Source organism: Sus scrofa, chromosome 5, assembly GCF_000003025.6.
Source record: "Sus scrofa isolate TJ Tabasco breed Duroc chromosome 5, Sscrofa11.1, whole genome shotgun sequence".
Lineage (NCBI taxonomy): Eukaryota > Metazoa > Chordata > Mammalia > Artiodactyla > Suidae > Sus > Sus scrofa.
In genome coordinates this window covers 4415111-4433680 of record NC_010447.5, presented here as the reverse complement: position 1 = coordinate 4433680, position 18570 = coordinate 4415111, and the positions used below count along the sequence as shown (strand labels likewise).

Below are 18570 nucleotides of genomic sequence, written 5' to 3'. Positions count from 1 at the left end.
AGAGCCCAGCGCGGCCCCTCCACCCCCTCCTCCACACTTTGCTCTGATGTCACCTGCTTACTCAGACTTGACACGCTCCCCCAACTCTGAGTCCCCCTCACAAGGCCCCATCCTCCACTGGCATTGGCCCTGATGCCTGGCACTTCTCCGTTGTCTGTTTCCTGATGTCGCCAAAGGCCAGCCCTGGAGGACAGACTGCACGCGTTCCCTGGGGCTGCTGTATAAAGTCCCACCGAGTTAGTGGCTTCAAAAAGCATTGTCTAGAATCCCCGTGGTGGCTCAGCAGGTTAAGAACCCGACATAGTGTCCGTGGTCCATGAGGATGCGGGTTCGATCCCTGGCCTCACTCAGCGCTGAAGGATATGGCATTGCCAAGAGCCTCGGTGTAGGTCACAGAGGCGCCTTGGATCAGGCGTTGCTGTGGCTGTGTCATAAGTCAGCAGCTGCAGCTCCAATTCCACCCCTAGCCCAGGGACTTCCTTATGCCATGGGTGTGGCCCTAAAAAGGAAAAACAAAACCCCAAAAAGAACACAGCACTGTCCAAAATGCACTTCACCGACTGGGTCCGTACTCCCTCTTGGGCTCCAGGGGAGAATCTGTTCCCTGGCCTTTCCCCCAGCCCGTGGCCCATCCCACACCCAATGGCCCAACCTCCCAGCTTCCTCCCTTTGGCCTTTCAGCTTCTGTCCTCACGTCTCCTCTGCCTCTGACCCTCCTGCCTCCGACGTATAAAGACACTTGTGATGACATTGGTCCCACTGGATAATCGGCTCTCACCTCAGCTGTTACTTTCGTCCCACGTGGGGGCACAGCTAAGGCAAGGTGCCTGTCCTACAAAGACTTCAGCAGCCTCCCTCCCTCCCTCTCCTCCGGGAGTACAGCTGATTCTGCTAATCCTTTGCCGTAGAGCTGCAGAGAGATGAGGAGGCGGCTGCTGCCCTGGGCACAGTGAGAAGGCCCTTGGTGGCGCCCTCGGCTGGCCCGGACCCTGCTCTGAGCATGAATCATCCCTTCTACGACGTGGCCAGACACGGCATCTTGCAGGTGGCAGGTGAGTTCCAGCTGGGTGGTCCCCAGGTACATCACGGTGCCAGCCTTCCTGTGGGCCCTATGACATGTGACGGTGTATCAGGGCTGCCTCGCTCTGGCTTAGCTGTGCCTATGGCGTGCAAACCACACAAGAACAAAAGTACCTGCCAGAGTTTTGAAAACACAAAAGACACAGCTGTCTGAGCATCGCCCAGGGGCTCTGGGAAGCCACTGGGCAGCATCTTGCCACTGTGTAAAGAGTGGAGGCCAGATTAAATGGGTTCCTTTATTAAGCAAGGACACCGTTATGCTACATTTCATCAATAGCAACAAACAAGTTCCCTGGTGGCCTCATGATTAAGGATCCGGGGTTGTGACTCCTGTGGCTTGGGTCACTGCTGTAGTGCAGGGTTTGATCCCCGGCCTGGGAATGTCTGCCTGCCGCAGGGCCTAGTCAAAAAAAAAAAAAAAGAAGCAACAAACTCACACCAAATTCAGATGGTGAGCTGCCCTGCACCCGCAGTTGGCCAGAAGGGAGGGAGTCCGTTGCATCGTTTAAATGACCCGAGGAATCAGGGCCACTCAGTGTGTGTTCTCATGTGGGCACCATATGTGTTGGGGTCCCCAAGACACAACCAGTAAGATACACAGAGATATTGCATCAGGAGATTTCTCATAAGAATTGGCTCTCACACAATTATGGAGGCTGAGAAGCCCCATGGACTGCCCTCTGCAAGCTGGATGCCCAGGAAGGCCATGGTATAGGTCCTGGTCCAAGTCCTGAGAACAGCGGCCCGATGCCCACCTGTGCCCAAGGGCAGAGAAGGTGATGGCCCAGCTGGAGCAGAGAGCAGACCACCCTCCCATCCCTGTGGTCCATCTGGGCCCTTGTTGGATTGGGCGATGCCCGCCGTGTGGTGAGGCGTCTTCTCTACCCTGGGCTCCCACTCAGGCTCATCTCTCACGGACACACCCTCGCAGACCCAGCCAGGAACAGTTACCAGCCGTCTGGGCTCCCCTCCGCCCAGGCACGTTGGCCTGTGGCAACAGCCATCACGGGTGACACACCCACTTCTCAGCCCCCTGCACGTGAGGGGTCTCCTGTCCCTAAGAAGCCAGGATCGTGTTGAGGCGATGAGCAAATGGGGAACCGTTCTCAGTAGCCGGAGGTCCCAGAGCCACGCCGAGTGCAGGAGGAACAGGGAGAGGCCTGGGGTTCAACACGCTCCTGGCCATTCCGCACCCCCAGTGTCCTTATCAGAAAACCTTTAGGTTTCGGTAGAGAGGGATGCAGGACTGGATGTGGGGGACATGCACCCACAGGTTAGATACCCACAAAGGAAGGCGGGAGGAGGTCCTGCTGTGGCACACTGGGTTAAGAGTCTGCTGCAGTGGCTCAGGTCGCTGTGGAGATGCAGGTTCGATCCCTGGCTTGGCACAGCGGGTTAAAGGACCTGGCGTTGTTGCAGCTGTGGTGCAGGTCGAAGTTGTGGCTTGGATTCAGTCCCTGGTGCTGGAACTTCCACATACCGTGGGTGCAGCCATTAAAAAAAAAAAGGACGACAGGAAATACAGTTCTTTTTCGTAAGACATAAAAAATACATTACATTGGAGTTCCCGTTGTGGCACAGCAGAAACATATCTAACTAGGAACCATGAGGTTGCAGGTTCCATCCCTGGCTTCACTCAGTGGATTGAGAGCCCAGCGTTGCCATGAGCTGTGGTGTAGGTCACAGACAGGGCTCAGATCTGGCGTTGCTCTGGCTGTGGTGTAGGCTGGCCGCTGTAGCTCTGATTCGACCCCTAACCTGGGAACCCCCCATGTGCTGCGGGTGCTGCCCTAAAAAAAAAAAAAGGCAAAAAAAAAAAACCATTATATTAATATGCAATAGATTTTTATTTAATGACTGAATAAGTATTTTCAAATTTCATTTTAGGTTTCTAAATGTCTGTTTTTGTGTTTTTGGCTCTTTAGGGCCACACCCGAGGCATGATGAAAGTTCCCAGGCTAGGGATCGAAGTGGAGCCACTGTTTGTTTTAATTGAAGAGCGCTTCCTCGGGGCCCCAGTCGTTTTTAAGAGCGTTAATGGGCTCTGAGACCAGAAAGCTGGGGAGCCAGTGGGGAGACCCTCCAGGCACATGCACCTGTGCCCTTGAAGAGAATGGATGGGGGCTCCGAAGTTCAGTTGGGTCGGCTGGTTGGTAGTGTCCCGATCGTCCACCGCCTTAGCCACTTTTGCGCCTGTTTCCATCAGCTGTGGAAGGAATAGTCAGAGCGCCCATGACTGGGATTTGTTTATTTTTCCCTTTGGTTCTGTCCACTTTTATTAGTATATATTAACATTGTATATAATAAATATGATATTCATTATCTTAACAAATATCAATAAACACAATATGTATTATAGTAATAAATATTTAATAATTAATAGTATTGATAGTATTAATACATATGCTACAATACAATATATTTTATATAATGTAATATATTTAATAATAGCATGTATTATTATATTTTGTTAATATATATTTTGTTTGCTTGTTTATATATATATATATATATATAGGCTGCACCTGTAGCATACAGAAATTCCCAGGCCAGGGACTGAACCTGTGCCACATCAGTGACCTGAGCTGCTGCTTGACAATGTCAGATTCCTAACCACTAGGCCACCAGGGAACTCCTTATTCTGATTTGATGCTTTGTTTTAGGGGCATATACAGTTTGTATCGTCATGTCTTCTCTCTCTCTTTTTTTTTTTTTTTTGCCTTTTGGCTTTTTGCCATTTCTTGAGCCACTCCCTCTGCAGATGGAGGTTCCCAGGCTGGGGTTGAATCAGAGCTGTAGCCACTGGCCTACACCAGAGCCACAGCAACGTGGGATCTGAGCCACGTCTGCAACTTATACCACAGCTCACGGCAATGCCGGATCCTTAACCCGCTGAGCAAGGCCAGGGATCGAACCTGCAACCTCATGGTTCCTAGTTGGATTTGCTAACCACTGCGCCACGACGGGAACGCCTTGTCATGTCTTCTTGATGTGCTGACCTTTTTGTCCCTGTGGAGTGGCCTTCCTTACACGGGAGAGACTCCCTTCTTGCATGATTTGTCTGGTGTTAAAATAGGCGCCACCGCCACCCCTGGCTTCTGCATCCATTCCTTTCAGCCTGTCTTGGTCTCCGCACAGGAAGTGCATCTCTTAGAAACAGCTTTTCATTGGGTCTTTTTGACTTTGATTGCGAGGGGGCTGCAGAGCAGGTGCCACGTTTTCCACACCTCGCAGGCCACACTGGAGAGTTTGTGTTTGGTCACGACGGCATCAGAGAACCTCGAATGGGATCCGTGTCATTGGGTCTGATTTAGACCCGTCCTTCTTGCCAAGTGGAGGATGCTGATGGCGGGCAGCCGGGCACCTGTAGGGGCTGGGAGGGTGGTCTGAGCTCAGGCACAGAGAGGAAGGGATGGATCTGGGAGGTCGCAATGTTCTAGGACCACCAGCTGAGACCTCCCTGCAGATGGGGGGCTTCCGGGGTGCAGAAGGAAAAGTGGAATTGAGAGCTCGGGGTCTCCGGGCAGTGACTCGGGCTGGCTCTTCTTCTCTGTGCCTGGTCTTTTGCTGCGCTGGGGGTCTGGGGTCTGGGGCTGGGCTCCTTCCCCCATCCAGGGAGCCAGGTGTTGTCGGGTCCCTGAGGGGTTTTGTTTTCCTTTTTTTGGCTTTTAAGGGCCACGCCCGAGGCATGGGAAAGTTCCCAGGCTAGGGATCAAATTGGAGCTGCCGCTGCCAGCCTACGTCACAGCCACAGCAACGTGGGATCCGAGTCACATCTGCCACCTACACCACTGATCGAGGCCAGGGATTGAACCTGTGTCCTCATGGATAACTAGTTGGGTGCATTACCGCTGAGGCACGACAGGAACCCCCCCAGGTCCCTGCGGTTTACTGGGGGTCCTTCAGTGCTCTTAGGGGACCGGGGCTGTCTCAGGCCTGTGCTCAGACTCCACCTGCAGGCTGTGCATGAAGCGATCACAGTTGAACCCCTGAGCCTGTGTCCCTCCTGCCACAGTCTCTGTGGGGGATCGTGGCTCGGCAGCAGTCTTTGGATTCATGGCCAGAAACCAAAGAATCTTTTCAAAAATAATGCTGAGCAATCTCTCATCTTGAGAGAATACAGATATTTGGTCGAATGGGAGCTTTGTCGAATTTTAACTCTGAAGATAGCGTTCTGTGCAAAACAACTGATTTGAAGCTGATTTAAATATCTTAAGGCGTGGTGGTCTCCTGAAGCTCCGGCCTGGGTCTGGGGCTGCGCGCTCAGAGGCGAGACCAGATGTTGGAAAGCAGGGTGGGTGGGCGGGCAGAGGGCAGGTCCTGCCCGAGGATCAGAGGAGGCGGATCTGAGGTGTCCTCTCAGAGGCAGGCAGCAGAGAAAAGCCGGACCTGGTCCTGCTGGGTGACAAATCGCCCCCCCACATCCAGAACCTTCCTCGCCACCCACTCAGACCCCAGCAGGGCTTTCCTGCAGGATGCAGACAACATGAGTCTTCAGATCATTCACTTCTGCAAAAAAAAAAAAAAAAAAAAAAGGTTAGCAACCTAAAACCCAAAACCCAAACAGTCAGTCTCTGGCCTCGGTCCCGAGGACACTGGCTTCCTGGCGCATCTTAATCGCCCTTCACTCTCCGGGCCATGGTGGATCGTGGCAGGTGTATCATGGGGTCTCGGCTCGGGGAACCATGTATTTATTCATAAACGGGGCTTCTCCCGTCTCGGAGACAGTGAGCGATGTGCTGTAAACACAGCGAGGGGCGAGCAAGGGGTCATGAATTAAACCGAAGCCTTGTAGAATTTGCATTTTATTGACAGTTCTCATTTCTTCTCATATTATATCATTTTGAAGCCCGTTTTCCATACGCTGGCCTGTGTGCCGGAGAGCAGCCAGAGGCAGTCACTCATAATGACGGATGGCGTCAACGCAGACGCCCAGTGACGGCTTCATAAGCCGGCCAGCTGCCTGGGGTCCCGGGGATTCCTCACGGCTGCAGAGGAGGCCTGGACCCCGGTGGCTGCAAGGACACAGAAGGCCTCCCTGCTGGGGACGTGGGGGACACGGCCGGGCTGGGGGTGCCGCCGCCCTTGGAGTCAGCGGCTGGGGGTGTGGGCCAGCTGTGACACTCACTTGACCTCTCTGGCCTCACTTTCCTCCCCTGCAAATGAAGCAGCCCACCAGGAAGCACCCCCATCCTGCCGGGCACGTGGTGACAGGTCACATTTATTGAGCACCTGCTGTGTGCCAGCTCGGCAAGACTTTATTCCAGCTGTTGGTTTAAACTCTCCTGTACCCCCTAAAGTTAGCTCTGTTACCTGCATGTCGCAGATGGGCAAAGAGGCCGGCCCAGCCCTGCCCTGCCCTGCTGCTGCTCAGGGAAGGGGTTCCGACCCTGTGGGCTAAGCCCCCAGCCCCAGCCCTTCTTCTTTCTCCTTTTTCACTTGCTATGGAGATTTTCAAACGCATCAGCTGTAGAGAGAATAGGTGTGAAAAACTCAGTTTACCCGCTGTCACACCTGTTTTTAGTTCATAGAAGTTCGTCAAATCCGAATGAGCTTGTGGTTGGTTTGGCAGGATATTTAGAAATCTGTGGATACAGGAGTTCCCATCATGGCTCAGTGGTTAATGAATCCGACTAGGAACCATGAGGTTGCAGGTTCGAACCCTGGCTTTGCTCCGTGGGTTGGGGATCCGGCATTGCCATGAGCTGTGGTGTAGGTTGCAGATGTGGCTTGGATCTGGCGTTGCGGTGGCTGTGGTGTAGACTGGAAGCTGTAGCTCCAATTAGACCCCTAGCCTGAGAACCTCTGTATGCCGCGGGTGCAGCCCTAAAAGGACGAAAGGCAAAAAAAAAATGCCCTTTTTTATGCTTTCACCGTTGCGGGAGTAAAAAGCCCTCACAGGTGGCTGACCTTCCCAGCTCAGCCTCATGCAAGTGGACGGGCCCTGCAGACTGTGCATCTCCTAAGTGTTTATCCAATGGTGTCAGTGCTTTTTGTGGACAAGAGGCTCGTGGCCGCAGAGCCGGGGCTCCATCGCATCTCCGAGTCTCTGCCTCGGAGCCTGCCGTCTGTTCTGCACTCTGCCCGGGGGGCCGCCTTCCGTTGTTGGCAGAAGCAGGGCGGGAGGGGCTCCCGGACGGCTCAGTGCCCGTCCTCCCCCACGTGGCTGAGTCCAGTCGCCTCAGGGGGGACTTCAGCATCCTGACCCTTGTTCTGGCGATTTGTCTCCACACCCCCTTGACCCTCTGGGCAGGAGCACAGGGCCCTGGGCAGCGTGGGGTCAGAGGTGCAGGGACAGGCCGTGTGACCCCCACCATTGGCAAACCCGGAAGCTGTGCTGGGAGGCGAGCGGGGCCGAGCGTGTGGGGAGGGCGCTGGCCTCTTCGGAAGCCCGGCTGTGTCCTCAGCTTGCGTCTCATGCTGGCACCCAGGTTCCCCAGGTTTTCTGGGAACCTGACATGGGCCTGCTGGTCAGGAATTGCCCCCTGACCACTCTGGACCCCAGGGTGGCCGTGCTGCCCTCTCTGGTGGCAGCATCCTGGCCTCTCCCCTTCCATGAAGCTCTCCACGCCTCCCAAGTCCCCAGTGTCCTTTGGGCACTGAGCTGCTCTGTCCCTGCCCATCTCACACCGTCGGGTGTGGAGCCCCTGCGTCCTGCTTCTCAGCCACGATGGTGCCTGGCCCCTGGCCCAGCAGGATGCTGGGCGGGTGCAGGCTGCATGTGCTGAGCACACGGTGAGCCTTCAGCAAGCGGGGCGAGCGTGTGGGGGCTGGATCTTCCGTTCACCAAGTTGCTTCAGTGGGTCTCATTCCCATGCTAATGCGCCTTGAGTCCTGACCTTTCACCGGGGATGTTGACCTTCTCTTTCAGCCCCAGAGGCATTTAATTCCTTGGTAGCCACACAAACAATTCACTTCTCCAGGAGCAAAGCTGGCCTTTTCCCTCCCACTCGCAGGTGAGCACAGGCTCAGGTGAGCCGCCGAGCCCTGGCTTCCGAGACGGTGCAAACAGCATTTGGAAAATTCTTTGTACGTCCCGGCATAGCCAGAGAAGGTTTTGTGTCCGAAACGTGCCCACCTGGCAAGACAAGCAGAGAAACGGGTTCCAGGGCAGGCCTTAGACCAGGAGCTTTCTCGCCAAACAGAAACCATGAGCAGAATTCTCAAGGAACCTGTGAAAAGGCTGCTGTGTTTGGAAACAAATGTCCTGCAAATTCTGAATGCCAGACTGGCTTGCCGGCTCCTGGGAGACGCGGACGTGACCGAAATAACACATTGTCCTGGCCTGGGGGGCGGGTGGGGACGTGGGGTGTGCGTGTGTGAGTGTGTGCACGAGTGTGCGGTCTCCACTCATTGCCTTTTAGAGCTGGGCCAGAGGCCAGGGGCCAGGGTTGGGGGGGGACGCTTTCTGTGGTCTCTCTCTCTCTCTCTCTCTCTCTCTCTTTCTTTCTCTCTCTCTCGCTCCCTCTCTCTCTCTCGCTCCCTCTCTCTCTTTTTTTGGCCCCTCCCGCAGCATGTGGAGGTTCTCAGGCCACAGATCAAACCTCAGCCACAACAGTGACAATGCTGGATTCTTAACCCACTGAGCCACCAGGGAGCTCCCTCATTCTTGTTTTAAGTAAATGTCTGAAAACAGTGGTTAAGTACTTGTTGACAGTGAGTTAAAGTGAGTTCAGACTCGCATACACCTGGGCAGGGGCACCCTCTAGCTCTTCAGGATCCCGAAAAGCCTCCCATAATCCGTCCTCTGTCAATCGGTAAACGATTGTTGGACGTGGTTTGAGCCGCAGGCACGGGCAGCAAGCGTGAGCCCCCGGGCTGCCGGTGGTGGTGAAGGTGACCTTGGCTCGGGTACACAGAGTGCCAGGTAGTGGGTGCCCCCCCGGCAGGTGCTGCCTCCGCCTCACCCCGGCCGCCTGTGCCTCTCGGCCCGGGCGGGAGAAGGCGGCCGAGGGTGTTGGCATCGTGACCAGGGTTCACGCCCATCTGTCCCCAGGGGAGGACCGCCTTGGAAGACGAGTCGTCACGTTCAGCTGCTGCCGGATGCCTCCGTCCCACGAGCTCAACCACAGGCGGCTGCTGGAGTAAGTCCCATCCGGCACCCCCACCACGCACCCCGCCTCCCCGTGCGCATCCCTCCCTCTGTGGGCCACCCTCCCCGTGTGTGTGTGTGTGTGTGTGACTCCCCGTGCATGTGCCTCTCCATCCCTCTCTGCACAGAATGGCGTTCAAGGTGCTAAGGTAATGGATTGACTAGTGGGTCCCCAGGTGAATGTCACATCAGCTGCCAGGTCACCAGCTCTACCCGCAGGGCTGATGGCGTCTCCAGCCCAGCGTGGCTTTGGGTCCACAGCCTTTCAGCAGCCTTTGCTGTTGGTCATGCCTGCATCATGTGGAATGTCCCAGGCCAGGGTTTGAACCGGCGCCACAGCAGGCATCTCTGCCGCTGCAGTGAGAACATTGGATCCTTATCCTGCTGAGCCACCAGGGAACTCCTGGTCCACAGTCTTGAGCTCTGGACTTAGAGCCCTTTTAGGCCTCCCACCTCTCTCCCTTCTGGCCTCCCTGCCTCCCTCTCAAAGCCACACAGGCCACCTCTGCGTGTGCTTAGTTTCCTGCCTGTGGCCTTGGCCGCCATCGCCCCTCCTCCTCCTGCCTCTCGGGGCTCAGTCTGGCTGCTCCGTGTGTGGCCGCGCTGCTTCCAGCGCCCCTGCCTGGCCGGATCCCAAGAGCATCGTGAGGGCTGGTGCCAGGAGAGCCCACAGAGACCTCACTGCAGGTCCTGACTGGCCTGGGTGAGCAGGTGACCATGGGTCTGGTGAGAAGCTCGGTCTGGGCAGGGTGACTTCCGCTCCGCTCCCCACCGAGGCCTCTGTTCCAAGCTGAGTGTCCTCCTGCCCAGGAGGTCGTGCTGGGGGGTCACGTCCCCACCCAGGTGACCTGCCGTGGGCCAGAAGATCTCTGTGCCTTGACCTTGAGCCCCACGATGAAGGTATTTCTTGCCCCGTGGGTCTCGTGTGGGTGCCCCAGGCCTTGGGCTCTGCTCTCTGATGACTTCTGATTGCGTTTCACCCCCACGGCCAAAGCCTGGCCCGTCTGGCCAACCCTGCCCATGTTGGTGTCCCCTCGTGAGGGACAGAGAGGAGCAAAGACTGGTCTGGGAGGGACCCGCTCACTGCTGGGATGGCTCACACACCACGGTGGGGTCCAGATCTGCTTCCCTCTTGGTGGTGCCAGAGCGGCTGTGGCCTGGAGCCGGCAACTTGAAATGAACAAAGGCGCAATTGGCTCATAGAAGCACCTGGAAGCCCTGGGGCTGGTTGTCTCATGAAAATCCCCTGACTCAGGCATCCAACCTCGTTTGTTCGAGAATCTTTCAGCAGCTGCTGGAGATACAAGGGCAATGGCCAGAACCTTGCAGGTGCCGGCGCCCAGAGTCTTCAGCCAGTTCTATGGCCAAGGGGTGGGGTCGGCTGTGGAATTCACAGGCAGGCAGCATCCCCGGCAGCGGCAGGTTACCCCGGACAGCGAGTTGGTCCCCAGGAGGTGCTGGCCTCCCTGAGGAGCTGATGCCGCTCTCTGTTCCTTGGTTACGGGGACCCCGGGGAGAGAGGGTGTAGGATCCCTGAGAGCTCGCATCCTGTGGTCCTCTGAGATGAGGTGCAGTCTCTCACCGGCTTCTTCATTCTGTGGCATGGAATGATCTGTGACCTGGGGCTCCGCGTACTCCGAGGGAACCACTGACAGGCAGGAGTGAGTTCTGGATTTGTTTTCTTAGAAAGATAAAGTTACCCCCTATAGGTCGGTGGTGGCTAGGGGTAGGGGGCAGAAGAAGGACGAATGACTACTCAGTGGGTGTGGGCTTTCTTTGGGGGTGCTGGGAAGGTTTTGGAATGGAATGGAGGGCGTGATGGCACAACGTGATGATGCACTAAACGTCACTCAATTGTTCACTTTAAGACAGTTCGTGTTACGAATTTCACCTCAATCCCCGCCTGCAAAACACCTCTGATAACAGTGGGTACATTGTGTTCCTGTCGCAAAACTGCCTCAGAACACTTAGCTACCCGGGGGAAGTGGTCGGCATGGCTTCTGTAGACAGTTGTGCAGGTTGTTCACTGCACCAGAGCCTTGCTATGAAGAGTTGCCATTTGGCCGCCGCTTTTCTCACCCAGTGGTGGCAGGTGTCTGCCTGGAGGAAGAAGCACCTTTTTCTAATTGACTCGAACGTGCTCTACAAGCTTCTGGGCTTTGATGGGATGAGCCCTAACGCCTGGTCTTTTCCATGGCTTTTCGGGAAAAACTGATACCATGTGCATCCTCCTCCGTCTCTATCCAAGTGGGCAGCTTTCCTGTGTCCAGACGTGTGCTCCTGTTTTGAAATGCATGAAGAAATAAACCCATGTCTTTGAAGCTCAGCCAGTGGTTTCGTTAACAACATCGGGTGCCGAGCACACGTGCAGATGTGTGGAGGCACCGAGAGGAACTCGACGTGTTATGGAGAGAACCGGGGGGCACATGGGGCCGGGGGAGGCTCCTGCTTTCCCTGCAGGTGTCCGCTGAGGATAAGGGGGCCGAGCAAGGACAGCCTCCTGATTCCTCCTTTCCTGAGAACATTGAGAAATGCAAGAGCGACCGTCCTTACAGGAAAAAGTCGGTGTTCTCATGGCTCAGGGAAAGTCAGAGAGGTCCGCCTGGCTGCTGTCCCAGGCAGGATGGGCTACATGAATTATGCCCTGAGGGGAGACGATGCCCTAGAGAGTGAGCGCTGAGGTTGCTTCCACAACCGCTGAGCCCAAACCACGCATGAGATCGGCTTTGCTTCATTTTTCCGTCAAAGTGGATGTCGGCCGGGGCACATGGCTTCCTGGCGGCAGAACAGGGTGGGTCAGAGAGTGGACTCCGGAGCTGGGCCACTCCGTTCGTTGCTTTGTTCTTTTTTTTTTCCCTGTCTTTTTAAGGCCACACCTGCAGCAGGGGGTTGAATTAGAACTCCAGCCTCGGGTTCCTCCGCGGTTTCCCAGCAGTGCAGGGGGCTGAATGCTTGTGGACGGCAGAGACCAGTGGGGTCTCCTCCAGCGGTTCTGGGGGCACTTGTCCACCCGAGTGTCCAGCTCACGCTGTGGACCCCAGAGCCCTGGTGGTCTGTGTTTGCATGGCTCACAGGGAAGGCAGCTGTGGTCCCACCACAACCTCAGAGAAGCTGGGCCTGGATTCCTGGAGCGCTGAGCCGACTTAACTCCAGGTTGTGCTTCTAGGAACTGAATGACTCAGGCAATCTGATGTGTGAGCACTTGGCCCCAACAGCTGGGTGTCAGGAGCCAGAGTGCCAGCGGGGTCAGGATGGTCCTTGGACAGCTTGTCTACAGGTGGCCGGGCAAGGCCTTTTTAAGTGGGTCACATAGGTGTGGCGGGGAAGGAGCCCCACAGCTCTGAGAAGCTGTCTTGGGGGGTTCGTAGAGCTTAGCCTGTGGGGTGTGGTCAGGTGACAAGCCAGGGTCTGCTTCATTGTGAAAAGAAACGATGTTAGGAGCGAGTCTGGAGAGGAGCTGCTTGCTTCTAGAAATGCAGCAGAACAGCCGGGAGGTGGAGACCAGGGGCCCCGTTAGTTAGTCCCGGGGTTGAATCCCAGTTCACTCTGTGTTACTTGCACGGCTGTTAGAACCAAGCACCGAACAGCGGCTGGCGTGAGACAACGAATTTGTTTCTTAACGTTCCTGGGGGCCAGGAGGCTGAGAGCAGGGTGTCTGCCGAGCTGCATCCCCCTCCCTCCTGAAGGCCCCCACCCCCACCCCTGCCAGGATAGGCTCCTTCTTGGCTTCTTCTCACTTCTGGTGGCAGTTTGCAACCCTTCACCCTCCTGGGCTGGTGACGGCATCACTGCGCTCTGCCTCCAGCTTCACGTGGTCGCATGGCTGTCCCTGTCTGTGACCTGCCCTCTTCATAGCCATCTTTTCAGGATACCAGCGACTGCCTTTAGCTCTGTCCTGGATAATCCAGGATAAACGCCTCCTCGCAGCGTCTTTTTTTTTTTTTTTTTTTTTTTTGTCTTTTTTTTTGTTGTTGTTGTTGTTGTTGCTATTTCTTGGGCCTCTCCCGCGGCATATGGAGGTTCCCAGGCAAGGGGTCGAATCGGAGCTGTAGCCACCAGCCTACGCCAGAGCCACAGCAACGCGGGATCCGAGCCGCGTCTGCAACCTACACCACAGCTCACGGCAACGCCGGATCGTTAACCCACTGAGCAAGGGCAGGGATCGAACCCGCAACCTCATGGTTCCTAGTTGGATTCGTTAACCACTGCGCCACGACGGGAACTCCTCGCAGCATCTTTATCTGAATCACATGTGCTAAGACCCTCTCTCAAAGAGGCCACATTCCTGGGTCCTGGGGATTTGACATGGATGCCTTTGGGGGGCCATTTTCAGGCTACCACATCACCTGCTGCTGTGCGACCTGAGGTAAGTTACTTGATGTCTCTGAGCCGCAGGTGTCATTTAGGAAAGGAGGACCAGGCCCCCTGCGTGTGGATCCTCAGAGTTGCCCTGGATGGGCCCCCGCCTGGCACGTTGCTGGCAGCCACTGGGGGACCATATGCATGGCAAGAGCATGCTTGGTTCCAGGGTGGTGGGAGGCAGCTGTTTCTAACCGGGCCCGTGCTTTGTGCTCAGGTATTTGAAGTACACGCTGGACCAGTACGTGGAGAGCGACTACATCATCGTCTATTTCCACCACGGGCTGAACAGCCGGAACAAGCCGTCGCTGGGCTGGCTCCAAAGCGCCTACAAGGAGTTTGACAGGAGGTGGGTGCCCTCCAGCCTTCGGGTGGATCCCAGGCTGCGGGCTGGGTGAGGGGGAGGCTCGGGCGACACCAGGGGTCACGACTGTGCACGGGGGAGGGTGGGGGAGGGCGGGACACCGGGGCCCAGGCGGGGTCTTAGGGCGACCAGGCCCTCTGTCCAGCATCACCATCTCAGGCTGGGTGGGCCCACGTGTTCTGGAGGGACCAGACCGTCCACATTTTGGCTTTGGGGACCATCACGTCTCTGTCACCAACTCTCCACTCTGCTGAGGGCAGAAGACAATACATATGTAGGTGGGACTATTTACTTATGGGCCCTGAAATGTGGGTTTCATGTCATTTTTCATGTATCATGGACTCTTCTTCTTCTTCTTTTTTTTTTTTTTTTGTCTGTCCCTGGGGCATACAGAAATTCCCAGGCCAGGGATTGAACCCATGCCACAGCAGTGACCTGAGTTGCAGCAGTGCTGGATCCTTAACCGCTAGGCCACCAGGGAGCTCCTTATTTTTAAAAAATGTTCAAGCATTAGAAATGTCAAGCTGGCAGTTCCCATTGTGGCTCCAGCAGGTTAAGAACCTGACAGAGTGTCCGTGAGGTTGCGGGTCCGACCCCAGGCCTCGCTCAATGGGTTCCCATGGGGAGCCATGGAGGAGGTGGCAAAGGGTAGGGGGTGCCGGGCCTTGTCCAGGAGGCAGTGGGGAGCCATGCGTGGTTCTTGAGGAAACACAGATGACATGTTCAGAGCTGGCCCTTTCTAGAAGCTCAGGCTGACAGCAGAAGATGTTTGTCTATCTTGCCCTGTCTTGAGCTGAAACAGATCAATTGTCAGACGGAAGGAGGCAAACTTGTCCTTTGTCCCTCCAGTCCTCTCCAAGGTGGGTGGGGGGCAGGGATGGGGTTACAGACCCTGGCTGGATGGAAGCCAAAAGATGGGCCGTCCTAGGCTTCAAAACAGTTCAATGGTGGAGTGTCTGCTGGGGCTAGTGAGTTCCCCGTCAATGGAGGTAAGCAAGTGAAGCTCCAGATGTGAGATTTATACAGCAAGGATTTATATCTCCCATCACTGTACCCCAGCGAGTCTCCCGCTTTCTTTTTTGTCTTTTTTTTTTTTTTAAGGGCTGCACTCACAGCATATGGAGGTTCCCCGGCTAGAGGTTGAATTGGAGCTGTAGCCGCCAGCCTACGCCACAGTCACAGCAACACGGGATCCAAGCCACATGGGTGACCTACACCACAGCTCACGGCAATGCTGGATCCTTAACCCACTGAGCGAGGGCAGGGATTGAACCTGCATCCTCATAGTTACTAGTTGGGTTCATTACCACTGAGCCATGACGGGCACTCCAGTTTCCTGCAGTCTCTTCTGTTCTTTCTGCTCTTGGCTTTTCATCTTCTAGACTCTTCTTCCCGGTTGCTCCTTTAAGGGAGAACCATCGACACAGGACCGTATGTGATTCCCTTCCAGGGGTGCCCGCCTCTGCCAAGGAGCTCCTGCTAATGGGTGGCACCCAATGGAAGTCACCTTCATGTAGGGGGTGGACTTTGTGGCAGCTGGACCACCCGAAAGTCACAGCAACCTCCCCCTCGGAATCACGAGCCTTTCTTTCTGTCACTAATTAGGATTCCTTTGGGAGGTACTTTGGGGCTGTATAAATATCCTGCTCCTCATCAAAGTTCGTTTGTTTGTCTTTTAGGGCCACACTCTTGGCATACGAGGTTCCCAGGCTAGGGGTCCAATTGCCGCTGTAGCTGCTGGCTGCCACCACAGCCACAGCAACGCCGGATCCTTAACCCACTGAGCAAGGCCAGGGATCGAACCCGCAACCTCATGGTTCCTAGTCGGATTCATTAACCACTGCGCCACGACGGGAACTCCTCAGCGTTCCATTTGAAATCCTCTCCATCTCCCCCCTCAGGTACAAAAAGAACTTGAAGGCGCTCTATGTCGTGCACCCCACCAACTTCATCAAGGTCCTGTGGAACATCCTCAGACCCCTCATCAGGTGCGGGGTGCGGGGTGGTCTCCGCGGGCATCTCGCTGGGGTGGGCACCGGTGTGTGTGTGGGGGGGTCCTATCTCGCGGCGTCCGTGTCTGGGTCCCCGCCCACCCCGTGGCTCTGATGGGTCATGGAGCTGGCGGTCATAAACAGGAGCCTGGCCCGTGCCCCTGGTGAGATTGGCAGCTGGTATTTTAAATCCCTCGTCGGCCCGAGCACCCGCGTCATGCACCCATGTCGGGGTCCTGAGACTCCGGTTCAGTGACTCCCCACAAGGACTCGCAGAGCTCAGGCGAGCTGTCACGGTCACAGAGGAAGGACCCAGGTCGAGTCTGGGAAAGGCACGCGGTGGCCTGGGGGCAGCTGAGCCAGCCTCCCGCTGCCCTCTCCAGGGGAGGCATGTGACCGTGCTTGGTCTTCTGGCCACGCCAGGCGGCGGGAGCGGTGGTGCTCGCCCTGGAAGCTCCGCCAAGCCTGGTGTCGGTCACTTGGGCGGCCCTGCCTTAGGTCACGTCGTTGGCACATGGGGTGACCCCAGACCCAGACACAGAGACCTGTCATCAGCAGGACGTCCCAAGAACACCAGGGCCACCTCCCGGGAGCCGGGCAGGGGTCGTCCTCTCTTTGGGATGAGCAGGCTGGGCAGCCCCCAGGTGCCCAGCAGAAGGCCTGACAGTGCAGCCAAAGAGCCACAGCTCGCGTCTGCCTCCCCCATCCTGCCTCTTCCCGAGGGACAATTTCTGCCTCGGCCTCACCGGGACGCAGCGCCGGGGGTGGCGGGCCACACAGCACCTGCTCTTTCCCTCCGTTATGACCGTGTGTGCGCGGCACAAACTGTGCACGGTGCCACGCGACGGGGTGGACAGCAAAGAGACCCACAGACGTGGGTTTGCACAGCGGCTCCAGCCCCAGTGGCCTGTGACGGGGAGGGCTCCCTGTGCAGGAGCCCCGGCGGGGGGCGGGGGACGCTCGCGTGAGACCGGTGTAGGACTTCTGACCCGGGCCCTGGAGGACCAGTGCGTGTCATTTTAAGCCCTTTGTGATCATCTGTTACGGCGCCACACGGCCCTCAAGCGCCTTGGCCCCCCAAGGCCACTTGCACTGCATTCGTACCGTGACCCCTCTTAGGACAGAGCCCCGCCGGATCCCAGATGGATCCACCTTCTGAGCCACCCTTCCCCCCCACCGCTCTCAGGCCCAAGTCTGGGACTTGAGAAGGACCCTCCTCCCGTGTCTGGAGGTGACAGCCCCTCTGGGAGGGACCCTGGGCCCCCCTGGCCCCCCTTCAACACGCCAAGTCCTGAGCCCTGCAGATGCAAAAGCAGGTGTGTGTTTTCCAAGCTACACAGAATCAGCACCCTGAGGTGACTTCTCTGCGATGCCCTTCCTGGGAATTAATCCTGCTGCGACCCTCGGGCCAGCTGGAGAAGCCGTGGAAGGCTTAGGTGTGAACTGCTGCTGGAACTGAGGCTCCCTAGGAGGTGGTGCAGTCGAGGTCCGAGGGCTGCCCTGCCAGGACCTGAGCCCTTCCTTCCTGCCAGCTGCCCGCCTCAGCCCAGAGGGCCTGGCCGTGTGGCCCTGAGGGCTGCTCCCGAGATTCTCAGACCTGCAGGATCCGCTTGGAGAATTCCTGCAACAGCGGGCTGAGTCAGCTCCTGTTTATCACGGGGACTGATGGCTGTGGCCAGGGGGCTCATTTCCTTTCGTTTGCAGTCCTGCCAGCTTTCCCACCTGGGTGCCAGCGCCGGGGACAGGCACCCCCGGGGAGGTGCAGTTCCATTCTTCTGCTGTGTGGTTGAACCAGGACCAACACGCTGGTGCCACAGCGGACAAAGCCAGAAAGCCAGCCCTGGCCACCCTCCTGCGAAAGGGCATAATTCAGATGTTCGTCAGGTTTCCTGGTGCTGGCGTTCCCCTGACAAGTTCTTAAGCTCTAAGAGTTCTAGAAACTCTCAAGTTCTTTCTGGAAAAACCCCACCTGCTCTTGCTGTGTTGCAGTGTGGCCGTCCCAGTGCTGCGGTGGATCTGGAGCCACACCTCCCGGGCTTGCCTGTAGGCTGCCCTTAACCATCCATCGTCACCCTGGCAATAGATGCCACCTCCGTCTGCCTCGGTTTCCCCTTGTGACTAACGAGGCCACTTCAGTCATTCTGTCGCTCTAACAACCACTGACTTAATACCTGTGGGGTGTTTAGAGCAGGGTCTGCCTGGCACTAGCAAATGCTAGTGTTGTTTAAAATTTTTATTATTTCGTGATTGATGAATTGCAGTATCTATATACCAGGCACCCCTAAAACAATCCTATGAAGGCAGCTGTATTTTCCCTCTTCCAAAAGAGAGGAAGTTCATGCTCAGAGAGGTTAAGGAGCTTGTCTGAGGTCGCACAGCATGTCGAGGTTTGCCTGGGATTCCTGGCAAACTCAAGCCTGTATGGTTCTGCCCCTTGTCCTGCCTCCGGCATAAATTTAAGCAGGTGCCACGAGAGGACTGCGGGGATCAGAGTTGGGGGTCTTGGGGCTTCCTCGCCTCTCAGCTGGCACGTGGCTGCCCACCTGAGCCCTGGAGTCCTCAGCTGACAGTGGGGGAAATGGACAAGCCCAGTGGCTCTCCACTGGCCACGCACTGCCCGAGTCCAGCCCTCTGGAGGTGGAGCCTGGCAATTCCACCCTACAGCCTCACTGGGGTCCCCTGAA

The 18570-nt window shown here is 56.5% G+C and overlaps 1 protein-coding gene across 2 annotated transcripts in view; it reads left to right on the top strand.

Moving 5' to 3' along the window:
- The window catches only part of ARHGAP8 (Rho GTPase activating protein 8), a 50632-nt gene that overhangs the window by 16825 nt on the left and 15237 nt on the right, over positions 1-18570 (top strand). For both annotated transcript variants that reach the window (XM_021091086.1, NM_001204383.1), the window contains 4 exon segments: positions 909-1052; positions 9077-9164; positions 13749-13880; positions 15797-15883. In XM_021091086.1, the coding sequence (XP_020946745.1) occupies positions 909-1052; positions 9077-9164; positions 13749-13880; positions 15797-15883 (451 nt within the window).